Source organism: Canis lupus, chromosome 24, assembly GCF_011100685.1.
Source record: "Canis lupus familiaris isolate Mischka breed German Shepherd chromosome 24, alternate assembly UU_Cfam_GSD_1.0, whole genome shotgun sequence".
NCBI lineage: Eukaryota > Metazoa > Chordata > Mammalia > Carnivora > Canidae > Canis > Canis lupus.
The window spans coordinates 40983603-41002155 of NC_049245.1; the positions used below are offsets into that span (position 1 = coordinate 40983603).

Sequence of the window (18553 nt, forward strand, 5' to 3'; positions counted from 1 at the left end):
CCATTCTGTTATAAGTACCTGGAAATTGAAATGCTATAAATGAGTCTGTGAATCTTCCAGAGACGGCAAAGGTCCTCACATTAGGAAATAAAACTGTAATCTTCAGAGCAGTGTTCTTTTGTCAGAATTACTTGTTTATTATCCTTAGGGGAAAGTCTCTGTAGAAAGATCAGATTTTGTTTGGGAAACCAAACCCTGTTTGGTTCTCAGGAATTATTTATGTATTAATCGTTACCAGTGAAACCTATGTATGAAAAATATTTCATGATAGAAATAGACTTTTCTATCGACTGTATACCTCATCTCATCTTCCACTTGTGTATCAAATCAATGCACAGTGGAATTCTGCATTGATCAGGATGTTTGGGGCCTATTTTGGATAGCTTTTATTCAAACATTAAAATTTTTCAATTATTCCTTGGATTTATAGGAATAGTAATAGGAAGAGTATGTCTTTTATCAGAATTTTTGAAAGCTAAAACCTTAGTAAACTTTTTTAGTATCTCATGACTAATGTTAAACTTTTTTGACGTTATCTTTCAGGTTTTAATGTTACTCATATCTTGCAAAAGTTTAATTTATTCTTATTAATCTAGTGGACTGCTAAGGATCCAGAAGATTATTTTAAAGACTGATATTTCTCCTAAGTGTGATAGGAAACCATAGAGATTTTTAAGCAGGTGCATGTGTGTGTGTGTGTGTGTGTGTGTGTGTGTGTGTGTGTGTGTTGGCAGGGCATGGGGCATAATCTTGTTTACATTTTGTGGACAATGGGATGGAGTTGGCAGATGTACATACATATGGGGAGATAAATGAAGTAACTCAGGTAAAAGAAATGGTGGATGAAAATTATGGATATATTGGAGACATACACTTCAGAAATATACCAATGGCCTTTGACCAAAAACCCTAAAGTACTGACTGACTTGGAAAATGAAAGCATTTTGTTCTATGACTTTGGTCTCTTTATGGTCTGATCTTTAGGGTATTTTGTCCAAGATCTCCAGCTACTAGATGATTAGAATACCTGCAACCCATACCACACAGTGTTGTGTGTCAAATATTGCAGGGACTTAGAACACTTATACTTCTGAATCCTATTCTTCCTCAGTGGTCATGCTTTGTGGGGCAAACTTGAGAGTGAGTCATCAGAAGGGAAAGTATTGGGAATGTGTCCTCGGGATCTTGTTCATTTCTCAAACAGCATGATGTGGTGGACGAAGCACTGGCTCAGAAGTCAGAGTTTCTCATTTCTGTTCATTATTAGTGTTGACCTTGAACAAAGGGTTTAACCTTCCTCGTAAGTTTATCCAAGTAATAACCTCTTTGCAGAATTGTTGTGGATAACAGCCACGATGCAGGCAGATGACCTGGAAGGGTGCTGGGCTGCTCCTCAGTAGTGTCTTTGATATTTTATGATTACTTTTGGAGCAGGACTTGAGTTTGCAGGATACAGACAGTGTTAAACACAAGGTAACATTACTATTTTATATTTTGCCTGAAACTCAAATAAAGATGAATTCTTATAGTCACCATCAGGGTGTTCAAGATAATAAGATCATTTGTGTTCCCCCAAGCATGAAGGTTTCATATCTGCCTTGGTTTATTACTGAAGATAATTTTTTCCTTGGCTATTTTTGGATGTGTTCAAAACAAACCAGTTTCATATTAACTAATATAATTTTCTCCTTGTTTCGTGTCGATAAATGGAGAGGAGTTGAGTCTCTCTAGGCAAATAGTTTTCACGTATCCAACATGCATCTGCAAAGATTTTGCAGTCTTGTCCTCCAGAATGCAAGGAGTCTCCCCAGAGACTTTGGACAGAGTTCTGCTCACCTTCAGCCTTTGTTCGAGTTGGGACTGGGTTATTTCTGCTCAGTGGCCCCACCAAGACTGACACATGTAATAAACTGGATGAGAATTGGAGGAAATGAAATGAGATTGCAGCTCTACCCCATACTGGATGTGGACCTTAAGTGAATGACCTAACTAACTGTCTGAGCTCCGCTGGCCACCTGTAGAATGGGTACAGTATACTATGTACCTCATGAGATTGCCATGGAGATTAGATAAGGTGCATACCCAAATACGTGGCATAATGCCTGGCATGTAGTAGACAGGTGTATCAAGCCAACTGACACAACAAGAAAGAAATTCATTGGCTCACCTAACCAAAAGTCCAGGAGGTTGGGATGGTGTCAGTTTTGACTTGATTCAGAGTCTAAATCTCTCAGTCCTGTTTCTTCTAGAATGGCTTTGCCCTGGCTCCACGCAGTGGCTTCCAAGACCTTGGGTATCTTCTCACACCATCAGCCAATAGAAGAGGGAGAAATTCCTACCGTTTGTTGAGCATTACACTCACTAGATGTCAAGTCCTATACTGAGAACTTGATACGAAGTACACAGGGTACAGATACAATGGGATGGTTCTCCCAAAGCAGGAAAGGGGGTACTGATGCCATCAGAAGAGAGGTAGATGTAAGGTTTAAAACAAAAGAAAATCTAACAAAATGTGTCCAATACAGCGCTTAATGATTGCTCAAAGCAAATAGGGCAAAGCAGCTGTTGGACTGTAATTAGCAATATCACCCATAATGGTGCTGAGATGCAGAACAGTGGTTCTCAACCAGGGATGTGGTTGTCCCAGGGGACATTTGACAACGTCTTGAGACATTTTTGATTGTCACAATTGGACAAAGGGGCCATTGGCGTCTAGTGGATAGAGGGGCCAGAGATGCTGCTAAACATACACTGTGCAGAACAATACCCCACAACAAATATGTTTCTGGTCCAATTATCCAGTTGAAAAACTCTGTTCCGGCAGGCATACCAACATTGAAAATAATCACTGGTATTTATAGAGCCATTATTACATGAAGGTCACTATGCTAAGCATTTTACACACGCTGTCTCATTTAAGCCATTCACCGATCATATAAAGTAGGGAATATTATCATTCTCATCTTAAAACGAAACTTAGAGACCTGGATGACTGGGCCAGAGGCATTAGACTAATAAATGGTGGATTTAGGAGCCACACTCAGGTCTTCTTACTTCCAGACCCTGTAGATATCTAGGGCAACTAAATGTCATATTCCACTAGGTGAGCCTAGCTCTTCATTAACATGTACAGCTAGGGAAGAGAAGGCGTTCTTACATCACCAGAGTTCCCTAAAACCATTCATATGTGTGCTAATGTATGAATTTTCCCAGTTACTGGAACCTCCTATTTGTTTTTTTACTTTGGAGAACAGGCACATGGAGCCAGGATGCTTCGTCCCTCCTGGACAGCAGTATCGTGATCATAGGTCATTAGAGTCTTCTAGGCCTTGTTTCTCCCCCTCTCTCTTAGCAACATAAGCAAATCAGATCATATGTGCTCTTTTTTTCCTTGAATAAATCCAGAGTTGGAATAGAAGCTTTCTAATGAAGTGCAATTACACGATTAATTGCCACCCCTTGCCCCTGGAGACAACAGTTAGGTTATTTGGTGGGCCAAGAGACACATTGCCTCTTCTGTTTGAAATTTTTCTGGTATTTTGTTTGTTTCTTTCCCCCTTCGAAGTCCTGAAACTTCAATAAAATACATCAGGCTGGAAGGGGCTCTGATTTTTTTTATGGGAAGATCCAACCGACATGAGGTTCTGACCGTGTCAACATCTCCCTTGGAACCATTCTTGAAATGTTATTGTTTAAAGAAAGGTGGCAGGTGTCCAGTAAGTACCAGTGTTAATTTTATAGCTGGCTGCTGAGTTAGCATGCTCCAGTGGCAGGCGCTGTCTTACCTCCTGACTGATTCAAATTAATACCCTGGGTTTAGCACCTGCAGGAGTGAAAGAAGCTCAGGTGACATTTGGCAGGATGTACTGAATAATTACCACACATGAGTGCTTCTCTTTACCAGCCAGAGAGAGCCTCTATTGTGCTTTTGACATCATTTAAAAGAAACTTTTAGGTATGCCAAGTATATGTGAAAATTGACATTGCATGTACAAATTATTTTTCTTAAATGGAGTGCACAAATTCATGAAAAGTTTTTTTTTTTTTTTTTTTTTGGATTCAAGACATCCTAGCAGCCTTGGAAAAGAAATTACTCATATCTGGTCTACATCACTCTGAAAACAAGTAATTGGTGAAATAATTTATCGGTGGAGAAGAAAATTGTTTCCCCCTGCAATTGATGAGTGCATAGGACCACAATTCTAATATAAATCGTTGAATAGTCTCTGTTTCTCTTCTTGATTCTAAGCTGCTTTGTAATTCCTCATTCCTAAATATTTAGGGAACACACACCCGTTCTAATTAAAGGATCGAAAGCAAATTGTACTCCGTTCTTCCTGCCATGTTGAGTAGGCAAATTGGCGTAAACACGTGCTGGATCCCACATGCGGGCTTGCTGAGAAGTGTGATTCTTTTCTTTTGCAAAAAAATACAAACTACATTTGTGCCATTTATGTGGCCGTTTATTCCCCATTGGTACTCTCTCAAAAGTAATTGTAGTTATAAAGGTGATGCACGTGTATTATAAATACCCCATTAATAGAGGCGGGTGGGAAATAGAAGTGAGAGTCCATGGAGTAAGCTTTTTAGTAATCATCTTCAGGAGGTCTGTGCTGGGTGTGGGGGTGTGAACACGACAAGGCAAGGCCACATCATACGTAAGACTCTTGGCCGGGTCCCTTCCACCTCCTTGTTGTGATTGTAGCCCATGAAATCCCTAAAGGAAAGGATGACTTCCTCATGACCTTTGGGAAGAACATCTCATCCGTACATCCTGTCTTGTGGCCATCCTTTTTAAGGAAAACTTTTCTGTGTATTTTGAATTTTATTTATTTTTCTAGCTTTCTTGAGGTAGCATTGACATAGAACGTTGTTTACATTTAGAGTGTATGTGTACATTCCGAGGTGATCACCGCCACAGAGTTACTAGTCAGCACCCTCACCACCTCACGTAATTATTGCCTTCTGTGGGTGTGGCTGAGAACATTTAAGATCTACTCTCTTCACAGCTTTCAAGTGTACAATACTGTATTTCTCACTGTAGTCACAGTGCTGTACATTAGCTCCCCAGAATTTACGTACCCTGTAACTGGAAGTTTATGCCCTGTGCTCAGCTCCTCTTACCCCCCACCGCACCCCCTTGGCAACCACCATGCTACTGTCTGCTTCTGTGAGTTTGGCTTTTTTATATTCCACACACAAGTGAGAGCATACAGTGTTTGTCTTTCTCTGACTTATTGCACTTACATAATGCCCTGGAGGTCCATCCATGTTGTTACAAATAGCAGGATTTTCTTCTTTTTTATAGTTAATATTACATTGTATATATACATATACAGATGCCACAGTTTCTTTATGCATTTCACCCATTGGGAGACACTTGGCTGTTTCCTTGTCTTGGCTCTTGTAAATAATGCTGCGGAGAACATGGGATGCACATATCTCTGTGACACAGTGATTTCATTTTCTTTGAATATATGCCCAGAAGTAGAATAACTAGATCATATGGCAGTTCTATTTTTAGTTTTTTGAAGCACCATCTTACAGTTTTCCACAGGACTCTACTGATTTATATTCCCGCCAACAGTGCACAAGTGTTTCCTTTTCTCCACGTGTTCTCTGATACTCATTATCTCTACACTTTTTCATATTAGCCATTCTAACAGGTGTGAGGTGATATCGTGCTGTTTAGATTTCCCTGATGATCAGCGATGCTGGACCTATTTTCATGTACCTGTTGGCCATGTGTATGGTGCGGCCATCTTCCTGCAGCGATGATCCACCAGTGTATGTGACCACTTTATGTGTGATGGAACCTCACATCCTAGAAGGGTCTAGTAAAAATGAGTCACTTCTTTCTTGCATCAAATGTTGGTTGGGTGCACCCTTAGAGCCTGGTGTGGTTCCAAGCCCTGTGGATGTAGCAGTGAATAAAATATACGAGTGTTCCACCATTATGAAATTCACCCCGTAGAGGAAAGGGGGTATAGACAATAACAGACATTTTAAAAAGTAAAAAAGATGTTAGATTGTATAAGTCCACAGCAAAAAATAAAGTCACTCGATAGAAAGTGCCAATGGAGGGGGTGCCATTTTAAACAGGGTGAATGGGACTGGCTTTGCCAAGTCAGAGATGCCTGAGAAAAGATCTAGGAGGGATCGGGGCCGCAGTGAGAACGTTCCAGCCAGAAGAAGGAGGTTGGGAAAAGATGCTGAGGGGGGTTTCTGTGGAGTGTGCAAAGAATAGCCAAGTGGCTGGCGTGGTTGGAGCAGAATAAGAGGAGGGAGCAATGTATGTAAAGGTGGAGATGCAACAGGTCAGGCTGTGTGGGGCTTGAAGAGCACTGTAAAGCATGTGGTTTTCAGTCTTAGCTAAGGAGGTACTGGGGGTGGTGGGGAGAGGTAGGTCACTGCAAGGTTTGAAAGAATGGTCCCCAAAACCTTCCATGTATCTGAAACCAATCGCAAATTGAGGGGTCCCCACAACCACCCAAGGTTTAATAATTTGCTAGAATGATTCAGAGCTTACTGACATCTATGAAACTCATGGTTAAAGCCTATAACAGTAGAGGATAGAGAGTAACTCCCATCAGCCACGGGGAGGGTGGAGCCCAGAGAAGTACCAGGCATAGAGCTTCTGTGTCCTCTCCGTGTGGACTCTGAACAGCATACCGTCCTCCAATCACCATCGGACAGTCCACGTAGAGTACTGCCGACCAGGGAAGCCCCCCAGCCACCGCTGAGAGTTCTTACCGGGGTTCCATTACATGCATGTGCGGCTGATTCATTGATCATGCACACGGCTGAACCCAGCCTCCAGGTCAGTCGGCAGCACATGACCCGAAGCCTCACCCCAAACCCCATCGTTACTGTTTGTCAACCCAAGAACCCCAGGCAAACACAGATTACCTCCCAGGTGACTGCCAGCGCAAAGGCTAGACAAGAGTTTTTCGGACAAGATTAAAGTCTTTACTACATAGAAAGGGGTAAGCAAAGAGGTGACATGGTCTGACTTATTATTTTTTTAACTAGACTCTTAGGCTAAAACCAGTTAGGAGGAGGGTCTTATATGCTCACAGTGAGGACAAGAGTGGCCACAAGGATGTTGGTAACAAGGAACATGGGCTTACGTGTTGGGATACTGATGTCGTCGAAGCTAACAACGCCAGAGGGATGTACTGACTGGCTGGATGTGGGTCAGGAGAGAGGGAGAGAGGAGTCAGGATCCTCTATGGGCCGCTAAAACTGTGGAGGAAATGCCCCAGGGGGCAGGTGTGGGGACGATCAGACTTGTTTGGGGCATGTTTCAGTAGAGGAAACATGTAGCAGGAGGAGCGAGGGCCATATGCCCCCTTCGATTGGGTCAGGGCATAGCATTGCGGAAGCCAAAGGGGGGAAAAGGGATGTTTCTTTGACTTCACGTGTCACGTGATTAAGAACACATATAATTAACGAACTACCACTGTCTCTACCACTAGCCATGGGGTATGACTTTGGATAGGTTTGTCTCGTTTTCATGGACTCTCAAGTCCATATACGTGGCGTGAGAATTTGAATGTAAAATGTGATAATGGGGATCCCTGGGTGGTGCAGCGGTTTAGCACCTGCCTTTGGCTCAGGGCGCGATCCTGGAGACCCGGGATCGAATCCCACGTCGGGCTCCTGGTGCATGGAGCCTGCTTCTCCCTCTGCCTGTGTCTCTGCCTCTCTCTCTCTCTGTAACTATCATAAATACATAAAAATTAAAAAAAGAAAAAAGAAAAACAATAACATGTGATAATGTGCACACTTAAGGGAACTGGTAGGAAGCCTGGGGACACCGATGGTAAAGCCACAGGAGAAAGGACAGCATGTGGCAACGCGACCTCTGAATTGGGACCCTATCTATCTTCACCTCGCTCACTCGGCCGATGAGCTTTATTGAGGTTGTTACTAACACTCGGGAACAAGCACAGTCTACGTCACTGGAGCTGGAGAAATAAAACCCCCAGTCATCTGCATTGTAGTTTTTATTTAATGAAAGCTGCTTCTTTTCTTAAAGGGACAATCCTATTCCCGAATTCGTATTTCCATTCTCAAAGAGGAGGTTTGTATTCGTCTGTTTTCATAGCAGGTGAGCCTCACACGTAGACTCTCATCCCCAGCCACACACTTCCCACCCCCAGGCATCTTTTGCCCACTTCCCCGATGTCACAGGATGTGGTCACCCACGTTTCCTTCCATCCCCAAAATGCGATTTTCCCTCCTGAAGTTTTCCCTGAGGATCACATCCTCAATGGCTTTGACATTTTAAAGGGTTAAAATAACAACCACAAATCCCAGTTCGGGGCTTACCTTGTTGCAAGATCCTTTGCTAAAGATAAAACACCATTTCCCACCTCCCTAAGAGGTTTGGGGGATCTTATTGCTCACATTTGGGATATGAGGCCGTGGAAACTTCGAGACGTCAGGATACTTGACGGTGATTCCAGCATATGAGGGATCTGCATGAGACTTCTATCTTCCCCACTTCTTTCCCACATCACCTAGGGTAGGGCTCTGGGAAGCACACCCCCATTTCCTCAGCTGTGGGATGATTTTAGTGGCGGAGGCATAACAGTAAATGAATGTGATTCTCACAGTGATATGGTCTTTTTCTTCTCAATTACCTTTTCGATCCTTTAGGTTAAAAGTATAGAAAAAACATTTCGATGGGGTGCTGGTACATCTAGAACACATCTTGTAACACCTTCTAATTTACCTGTGTTACTAACAAGTGAGCAAATGTGCCGTTCGGGTCTTTGACCAGAGGACCTAGACAGAGTTCAATGACGAATTTTGTTTTCATTGCATTTATTTTCGCATCTGCCTTCAATTTATGGCGGAGCCTACCGCCTTATGATTTTTGATTTGGTGGCTCGTTGACAATACATTTGTTTAAGGGAGAAGAAACCTGAGTTGATTTTGAAAATTATTAAATAGGCGGTACAAAGATTTGACAAACAAGCGCAAGTTGTCCAAGGAGGACAGACATTCCCCAGAGCAGCCCCGCGCCCAGCAGCCGGAGTGGCAACAGTGACGCATCCTGCAGTGTCCTGCACTGATTTCTATTTCTCACCCCACTGGTCTCAGGAAAGGACGAGAGAGTCATGACATTAGCAGGCAGCTTAGATTGCCTGGTCTCCAGCCAACACACACACACACACACACACACACACACACACACACACACACGCACGGCTCCTGCAGAGCCAACTGCCTCCTTGTCTCAAGCTGAGATCACCAGGCAGTGGCACCAGTGATTGGAACAGGCAAGCCCCTGCAGACCACAGGTGTGGAATGAGCTCTCCCTCAACCTGGAAACCATCGGTGGTGCAGCCACAGCTCCCCTGAACCCACAAGCTGCCTTGCATGTACAGCTGTTCTACTGCTAACGCAGAAGTTAGGTGCTCCCTCAACCCCTTTGTTTTTGGTCTATTTTAGTGGTTCTCAGCCACTAAAATTTTGTGGCCTTTTGGCCACCTTGGGGATATTTACCAATGTCTGGGGACATTTTTAGTTGTCACAATGAGGGGATTCTATTGGCAGCCAATGGGTGGACACCAGAGATGCTGCTAAACATCCTACAACACAGAGGGCAGTTCCCACAGCCAAGGGTGATCTGGCCATACGATATCGCTCATGTCAGGTGCGCCCCTGTAGAGAGGCCCTGTTGTATAAGCTCCTAACAGACCCTTCCCCAGATTTTTCTTAAAGATGGAGCCACCAGATACCATGCGGTTAAGCCTCTTGTTTACTTCGTGTGGTCTTTCTGTGCATTTTCTTACCATGGTGTCTGGCATGCTGTAGCCACGAGTGGGAGAGGGGTCGTACTCTGTTCACCTCACTTTCACAGACAAAAGAATGTCAACATTCTGCAATGTTTTGCTCCCAGTTTTGTGCCTCTTCTGCAAGGTGCTTCCGATTGGTGTCTCCCCAGTTTTTGGCTTCCTGATATTCTTTGTTACGACGTAACATCGACACCCACCCCTTTGCCCAACTATACTTTGCTTTATCTGCTGCTCTTCTGACCAGTGTGGCTCATCGTAGCATGATGTGAGTCTTGAACCTGTTCACGTACATGGATCTTGTTTAGCCAAGCAAACTGTAAACTCCTCAAAGAAAAAGCCCATGTCTTTGCCTTTAGATACGTTGCTGCAGCTCTTATGATTTGCCTTATGTTTGTCTAAGTACGCTATTCTTTCAAATATGTAATGGTAACTGTGAAATGTAACATTGATTTAAGAGTACCACAAATACACATGTTGAGTATGAGGTACATCCTGCTTGTAACTGTGTCCAACAATTCTAAACACGAGGGGACACACACACACACACACGCACGCATGTGTACAACATACATCTTGAAAGTGGGGAAATGTGGAACCGTCTGGCATTCTAATCTTAAATTTCCTTATTAATACAATGCACCAGGAGATCATTTATTTTGGTTTTCTTTCTTTTAAAAAAAAAAGATTTTATTTATTCATGCATGAGAGACACAGAGAGAGAGGCAGGGACACAGGCAGAGGGAGAAGCAGGCTTCCTGCGGGGAACATGATGCGGAACTCGATCCCAGGATCCCAGGATCAGGACCTGAGCCGAAGGCAGACGCTCAACCACTGAGCGACCCAGATGCCCCTATTTTGGTTTTCATAATTGCAATCCCATTAGTATTTTTCCAATACAGTGTATTGATGTGAAATGTCATTGGCAAAGAGCGGAAACCATTTCCAAAGTTGGGCATCCTTGCCTGTGGTGGCTCCGCAGAATGAAGCCCTCATCTCGGGGCACTCATGCTCATCCCTGGGTCCTCAGGAGGGCTGCCCCTCCTGCCACCCTGTCCCTGGGGTGTTGGGTCACTCGACTCCGTCCAACCTCAAAGCATTCTCTGTGCAGTTCTTCCGGGACTCTTCTTCCTGCCTTCTCTGCCAGAGCACTGCCTTCCTCACAGTGGCTCCATGAAACCTCAATTTAAATAAAACTTCTTCAAGGAGGCCGGGGTCAAGTTCCTAGTTACCTCTCCCTAGCACCACCTGCTATTTCACAGTCCCTTCTACAGTTATTTATTGAGTGCCAAATACAGGTCAAGCCCTGTTGTAGGCACTAGTCAAAGAACTGTGAATAAATCAGGAACAAATCTCATCTACATGGAGTTTCCCTTCCCGTGGAATAAAGAACATTAAGATTTCCTTTGTGTACTCACGTCTCCTATCTAACACTTCCAAGACATTTAGGTGATGGTTACTATCACTCCATTTATTTTACAAATGGAAATGCAGGCGTGGAGAAGCTCAGTTACGCGTATCGGCTCACAAGCTGACAAGGGGCGACCCCAGCCCAGCAATCGGAGCCCACCTTTGCCTCTTATTTCACTCTGCCTTGGTACATACTTATGTGCAGGAAGGAGTGAATTTCCTAATGCTTTCTGAGCTCCCAGTTGTCTTCTAGATTCTTGACTAATTGCATAATCCATGGTTTGGAGTGACAGGCTTATCATTTAGACAAAGTAATTCTGGGGAAGTTCGCAACTATTAAGTGTATTTGTATGGCCACCATGTCCTTATGTGTGAATCCTTATCTTCACAACACAGGAGAGGCCCAACCTAAACTCAGTATTTTCCCTTCTCTGCCTTTCCATCTACTGTTTTCCGTTAGCAGCATAAGGCCATAAGAAAGAGTGTTGGGGCCTTTGGGACCACTTGGGATGCTGAAAAAGAGTCCAAGTAAAAGTTAGTGGGGAAAGCGAAAAGGAAAAAAAAAAAAAAAAGGAATCCAGGTTGATTTTGGAAATGAAAGAATCCTTAAAGCCTTTGTCTCTGAGGAAAGCACAGAACCTGGGGGTCACAGAATCCTTCTCGCACCTCTGTGCCGGATGGCATAGTTTCCAAGGATCTGATTCATGGACAATAGTGAGAACCCAGTTGCACGGGCGCCTCCTTGAAAGTGGGAAAGGCCAAATACTGGAATTATACTAAGAATCAAGAAACAGCTTTTTATTAACCTTTACTTCTTGACAAAAAAAAAAATCAGCACCGTGTTAGTCCAGAATGAATGGTTTCCTGGCCATATTAACAAAAGTTCATTGGAAATTTTGATTCTAGCTCACTTTGTTTAGCAAATGTGGACAAGAATCCTGATCTTGTGTGAAATAAATGAGTGTGATTTCATGGAGTACCCTAGGCCCTCAGTGCACGGAAGTTCTTGGGGCTGGATTTTCAGAAGCTTTTTGTTTTTGTTTTCACAGGATGTGTGAAACTGGGGAAGGGCTGTTTATCTTTCAAACACGAGATGGAGAGGCCATCTACCAGAAGGTCCACTCTGCTGCCTTGGCGATAGCTGAGCAGCACGAGCGCTTGCTCCAGAGCGTGAAAAATTCAATGGTACGTTTGGAATTTCTTCCTTATGACCCAGTGTATATACCCTTGTAGAATGCAATCTTAGAATCTTTACGCTGAAAAATATAGGCAGCATTATTAGAGCAGATGGCTTACTCCGGTACTCAACGTTGTATCACTTGGATTAAATGCCATGTTTGCAAAACCTCAAGAGCCAGCTGGTAGCACAGTAACTGTACGTCCCTGTTTATCTACTTTGTGTCTCAGTTATTACTTGTGTGTATGTATCTTCATCAGTTTGGGCTCCTACAGCAAATACCATAGGACTGGGTAGCTTATAAATGATAGGATTTTATTTTTTTTAATATTTTATTTATTCATTTGACACAGAGAATGAGTGAGCACAAGCAGGGGGCGCAGCAGAGGGAGAGGGAGAAGCAGACTCCCTGCTGAGCAGGGAGCCCAGGAATCATGCATGACCTGAGCCGAAGGCAGACGCTCAACCGACTGAGCCACCCAGGCTCCCCTAGAATTTTATTTATTTCTCACTGATCACCCAAGATGAAGTTGCTGGCCTACTCAGTGTCTGGTGGCACTGAGTTCCAGGTTCATAGATGACTCTTTTCTGTGTCTCCCTGATGGAAAGGGCGAGGGATCCCTCTGGGGTCTCTATTATGAGGGCACTAATCCAAGTTGTGCCGGTTCTGTCCTTACGGCCTAATCTTCTCCCAAAGGCCCCACCTCCTAACACCATCACCTTGGGGGTGACGATTTCAACATACAAATCTGGGGAAGGGACATGATCATTAATCCACTGGAGTCGGTATGTTCGTCAGGATCGATTTGGATGCATATGGACATCTGTAGACACAACTATGTAGATTATCTACCTCTAGGAATGCATTTATAGCTGTACCAGACATTAGAATTTCAGATGGTAACAGGGGCCAGAGAAAAGAGAGCCAAGGGGAAAGAAGTGAAATGTCAAAAGCCCAAAACCAGAAGACCATTGATAGTAGACTGGGCTCTATGTGGGACATAGATATTTTTTTCCAGAAAAGCCAAGGTTTGAGTCTGGATATAGTAGTTTGTAATTGTTGGGAATTAATTCTACTTAAAACCAACAACAAAGTAGTTTGTGGGCCAAGGGAAACCTGTCCAGGGACCCCCTCGTGCCGGAGCCATGCATCTCCCATCCCTGGTTGATCAACCTTCATGGACGTTAATGTATGAAGACAGCACGAACACAAATACACATGGGCATGCAGCTGTCTAGGAACACCTACTCTGTTCGTTGCATTGATCTAGGGACTGTTATCCATACAGAGAGTTATGATTCATGGATTGCTTCTTTAAGAAGAATACATTCACAAAATCTTAACGCACCACAGTTAAATAATGCAAATCATGCATTGTGGCTGCGAACACATGCATAGAGCTTGTAACATCTGGAAGGAAATCTGCAAAACCAAAAGGGACTGGGTTGGCATGGTAAGTAAGATTAGGGTAGTTTGAAAATTTATGATTTAAACGTGTGGGGTGGTTGGATTTAAAGAGGAGTAAATGCATACCAGTAATATGATCTGTCCCCAAGCGGCCTCAGATTATTCCCAAATGACTTGTTCATGCAGTAGTCTGGGATTTTAGAGCAAAGATCAGCAAAACTTTCTTTAAAGGGCCAGCCAGTAAATGCTCTAGGTTTTATGGAGTAGGATGGTCTCTATCGCAACTACTTAACTCTGCCGTTGTCATGCAGAAGCAAGCAGAGGTAAAAACAGTTACAGTGGGTGTGGCTCTTTTGCAAAGCAACTTTATTAATGGACGTTGAGATTCAAATTTCATGTAATTGTCACACATCATGAAATATTCTTCTCTTGAGTTTCTCCCCACAAATTTCAAAATAGTTTTCTTGCACTAATGCAGTCTTGGTATTCATTTCCCCATATGCTTACCAGTTTTGGATTTTGCAATAGAGAAATAAATGGATGGGGGCGCCTGGGTGGCTCCGTGGTTGAGCATCTGCCTTTGGCTCAGGTCGTGATTCCAGGGTCCAGGGATCAAATCCCACATCAGGTTCTCTGCAGGGAGCCTGCTTCTCCATCTGCTCATGTCTCTGCCTCTCTCTGTGTCTCTCATGAACAAATAGATAAAATCTTTAAATAAATAAATAAAATCTTTTAAAAATTAAATATCTTTACACAAAAGAGAACTAAATGGATGGATGGTTGGGTGGGTGGGTGGATGGATGGTTAGATAGACACACAGGTGACTGTAAAGTAGAATTCAAGTCACTTGGAACTTTACAGGGCAACATGCCATTGCGTTAAAATTGTATAGTGTCCCATTAGATGCCTTTAAATATCTGAAGAGGTTTTTCCAAGAATACCTTACTGGTAAAGCCATCAATTAGCATAAATTGTTTTGTGCTTGAAAGGCAGGTTCTGCATGCACATGTTTTTCCATTTACAACCTTCTCATTACTTCCACTAAAAATTAATCAGGAATATGAGTAATTCGTTTAGATCATCCCTTTGCAAATTTAACTAGAAAATAATGTTGTTTGCTCTTAATTTGCTGGGTGCTTTACGAGTTCCATAAAGTGAATATGATTTTTAAAGCAACAAACATCCTGTTTTAGATGGATGGTGAGTAAGCTTCAGAATGGGATCTGAATGAATCTCGAGGAAGTTAAGTGGGGATTACGAAATGCTTAAAATTGATGTACGTGAATCAGTCCCTGATTCAGGGAGAAAAGAGATGCCACATGACAATGAAGCAAATGAAGAGAACACTGCTGGCCTCCCCCTCCCAGAGTTACAGTTCTGCACATTCTGGTAACTGGAATGGATCCATGTAGACCCGGCTATATTCTTAACTAGGAATTGTGTGGATGTCACTACTGGTGCGCTTCTCTCAGATAGTCAAGGTCATAAATGGAGAAGGATGGTGAGATGTTAACTTTTGGGCTCAGCCTCATTTTTAGGAAGCCCTGGCCCTCTGTTGGCTGCCTTGTTGTAAAACTCCCAAGACCACCTCTACAGACAGGTGCTCCCCCGCGGGACCTGTACCGGTTTGAAGTTGTAGCCTTAGTGCCTTGGTTGGGATCAGACTTGAGACCTGAATCCCAGCAGCCGTAAAGAGGAGGCTTGTGGGTCCCCCTAACAACAACAACAACAACAACAACAACAATAATAATAGCAATAGGCTGAATCATGGCTTCAAAGATGTCCCGTCCTAATCCCTGGAACCCATGAATGGGACCTTACTTGGCAAAAGGGACTTTGCAGATATGATCAAGTGAAGGCTTTTGCAATGGGGAGATTATCCTGGATCATCCAGGTGAGCCAGTGTTATCACAGGGGGCCTTATGAGACAGGAGGAGTAAGGGTCAGCAATGATGTGACGGCAGAAGCAGAGGGACACAGAGAGAGATTTGAAGTTTGTATGCTGATGGCTTTGAGAGTGGAAGTGAGATGTGACCCAAAGGATGTGGGTGCCCCTAAATGCAACATTCTCCCCTGGAACCTCCAAAAGGACCCCGCCTGGCCAACACCTTGGCTTTAGCTTGGTGACTGACTTTGGGCATCTGGTCCCCAAAGCTGTAAGGGGATAAATTTATGTTGTCTTAAGCCACCGAGTCATGGGAATTTGTTACAGCAGCCACAGGAAACTAGTACAATAATGATATCCATATTAATAAAATGTATCGCGTCTCTATTCTCTAACAAGCAGTATTTTAAGGACTTTCTAACCCTTCAGCCACTGCCGTGTTGAAGGCCCAAGGCCACCAGCTTGGATAGTCATGGGGCTCACGTTTGGAGCAGGCGTCCTGGGATAGCGCCCACTTTTCTGCATTATCTCTCAAGACCTGTTTTCCTTGTCTTACATGAGATTGGCTTACTGCTCTTCTAAAAATACCAAATTCAAAAAAAAAATAAATAAATAAAATAAATAAAATAAAATAAAATAATAAAATAATAAAAAAAATAAAAATACCAAATTCGTGGCCAACGTTTAAAAATTGAGAAGTTTCATGTAAAACTCTGATTTCTGTGTTACCTTGAGAAGTGGAAAGGTCTGACGGCACTGATCTCACGTCCCCACGTGGCAACAACAATCAGATATGCCCAGTACTACCCACCCTCTTTGGGCAGACTGGGGGTAGTCACTCCCCCACGGTCCCCACCTCCCCTCTGTGGGTACTCTCAGCAAGTGGCCCTCCTCTGCGCGTTGGCTACCCATGCTGTGGACAGTGCTGGCTGGCCTGTATTACTCCGTGTATTTATTTTCTGTTGCCACATAACAAAATACCACTGACTACGCACCATAACACAACACACATTTACTATCTCATGGTTGCTGTGGGTCAGGAGTGTTGGCATGACTTCGGTTTCTCCGAAGGCTGAGATGCTTCAGGCAGGTCTCAAGGTGAGAGTGGGGAAGGATCCACTCACGAGGTCACACGGTTGTTGGTGGGGTTTAGTTTCTTGTCACAGTAGGATTTCAGGCCTCAGGTTGTTGCTGCCTGTAGCATGGAGCCCACCCTCAGCTCCTTCCTGCATGGGCTTCCCCATCAAAGCACTGACTCGAAGCCAACAGGAGGCCACAATCCTGTGTATCATACCACGCAAGTGACTTCCTATCACCCTGTCTGCTGATTAAAAGCAAGTTGCAAGTCACACTTCCTTCGCAGAGTCAGGGAAGGCGCCCGCACAGGGTGTGAACCCCTGGAGGAGCAGACCGTGGAGTCCACCATCATGGTGTCTGTCCCCACCCCACACACACTTCCGGAATAATATTTATTTAGTGCTTTGATTTTACTTTTTAAAATATTTCCTACTTTGGGGTGTTTTGCTGATAATACCGTGCATTTACTGGCCATCTGCTATCTGCCTTGAGTCGCTTCCATCCTAGCAGCCAGAACCATTTACCAAGCCTCCTAAGATATGCCAAGCACTTGCTAGTTCTCTCATCACTGCCATAACCAGAAGGTGGACTCATTCATTCATTCCTATCCATTTGTTCATTCAAGAATGGTCGTTGAGGACCTGACATGCTCTGCTCTGTGCTCCAGGATACAGTGGTGAGTAGGAGGCTCCTGGCCCCTGTTGGGCTCACAATTCAATTATTATTCAAGACCCTTGACCTGGAAGGAACACAGTCTCTATCAGAGGGATGAGAAAACTCAGTCCCAGAGTGGTTCAGTCACCTGGCTGCAGCCATCGAGCTCGTCACTACTGGAGCCAGGAGTGCGAGATCCTTCTGTCCGATTCCTAACCCTCTGCTTGTGGCCACCCCACCATATATTGCTTCTTTGGAGAGTCTGAAAGCTCTTACATCCCTCTACGTCCCCAGTAAAAACTGTCTTAGTGTTTTCAGATTACCTTGAATATCAAAGTGCCTTTCAGAAATATCTATCAACTTAGACTTATGCCTAAAAAGATCACTGTTACAAGAAATCCCGTTTCTTTGGGTAGTTTTCAATAGAAATTGCTATTTGGTGCCAAAATTCCTCTCTCACGTTCTTGCTTTTCGAATGCAATGTGTTGTTATTCCGCACTCTCAGGGAGTGCTGGGTGGGGGAGGCTCCCGTACTGAGGGAAGGACCAACTGTTGAATGAGGCTAAGCAGCAAGAACTTGTTTGCTCGCCAGCTGCCAGCTGCCCTGCTGGAGAAGCTGCAGGGCGACTCTGCCGGGACAGCCTGGGACTCCCTCTAGCAGCTTCTGCTATTTTTGCCACCTTGGAGATCAGTGTCTGTGACAAAGTCTAATTTTGGACCAAGGAGTGGCGGTGTGTGGGATGTTCCTCATTCCTCGCCTGGGCCTGTCGTTTTTAGACTTTCCTTCAAGGCAAATGGAGTGACAAGGTGGAGAAGGACTGATTTAGGAGGCTCTCCCCGGGGCTGCAGGTGAGGCTCCATCCGGGGTGACATCAAGGCCCCGGGGCACGACTTCTCCCCTGTGCTCTAGAGCCCTGGACTGCACCCAGGTGTGAGAGTTCATCTGAACCTTTCTCTGTCACCTCCTTCTTTGCCTAATTGATAGATTTACTTCCAAACTTGGTTTTGCAAAGAATGTGGAAGGAATTTGTAGAATTCAAGTGGCATTCTTCCACAGTTCTGGAAACCAAGTAATTCTTGTTCAACCTAATTGAAAAAGCCATAACTATTCAATTTTTTTTTTAATAGAGGGAGAA

The 18553-nt window shown here is 43.9% G+C and overlaps 1 protein-coding gene across 1 annotated transcript in view; it reads left to right on the forward strand.

The window, feature by feature from the left end:
- DOK5 (docking protein 5) overlaps positions 1–18553 on the forward strand; it is a 100999-nt gene that overhangs the window by 53342 nt on the left and 29104 nt on the right. The window contains exon 6 of the mRNA XM_038573002.1: positions 12266–12401. Coding sequence (XP_038428930.1) covers positions 12266–12401 — 136 coding nt within the window. The remainder of the gene's footprint in view (positions 1–12265; positions 12402–18553) is intronic.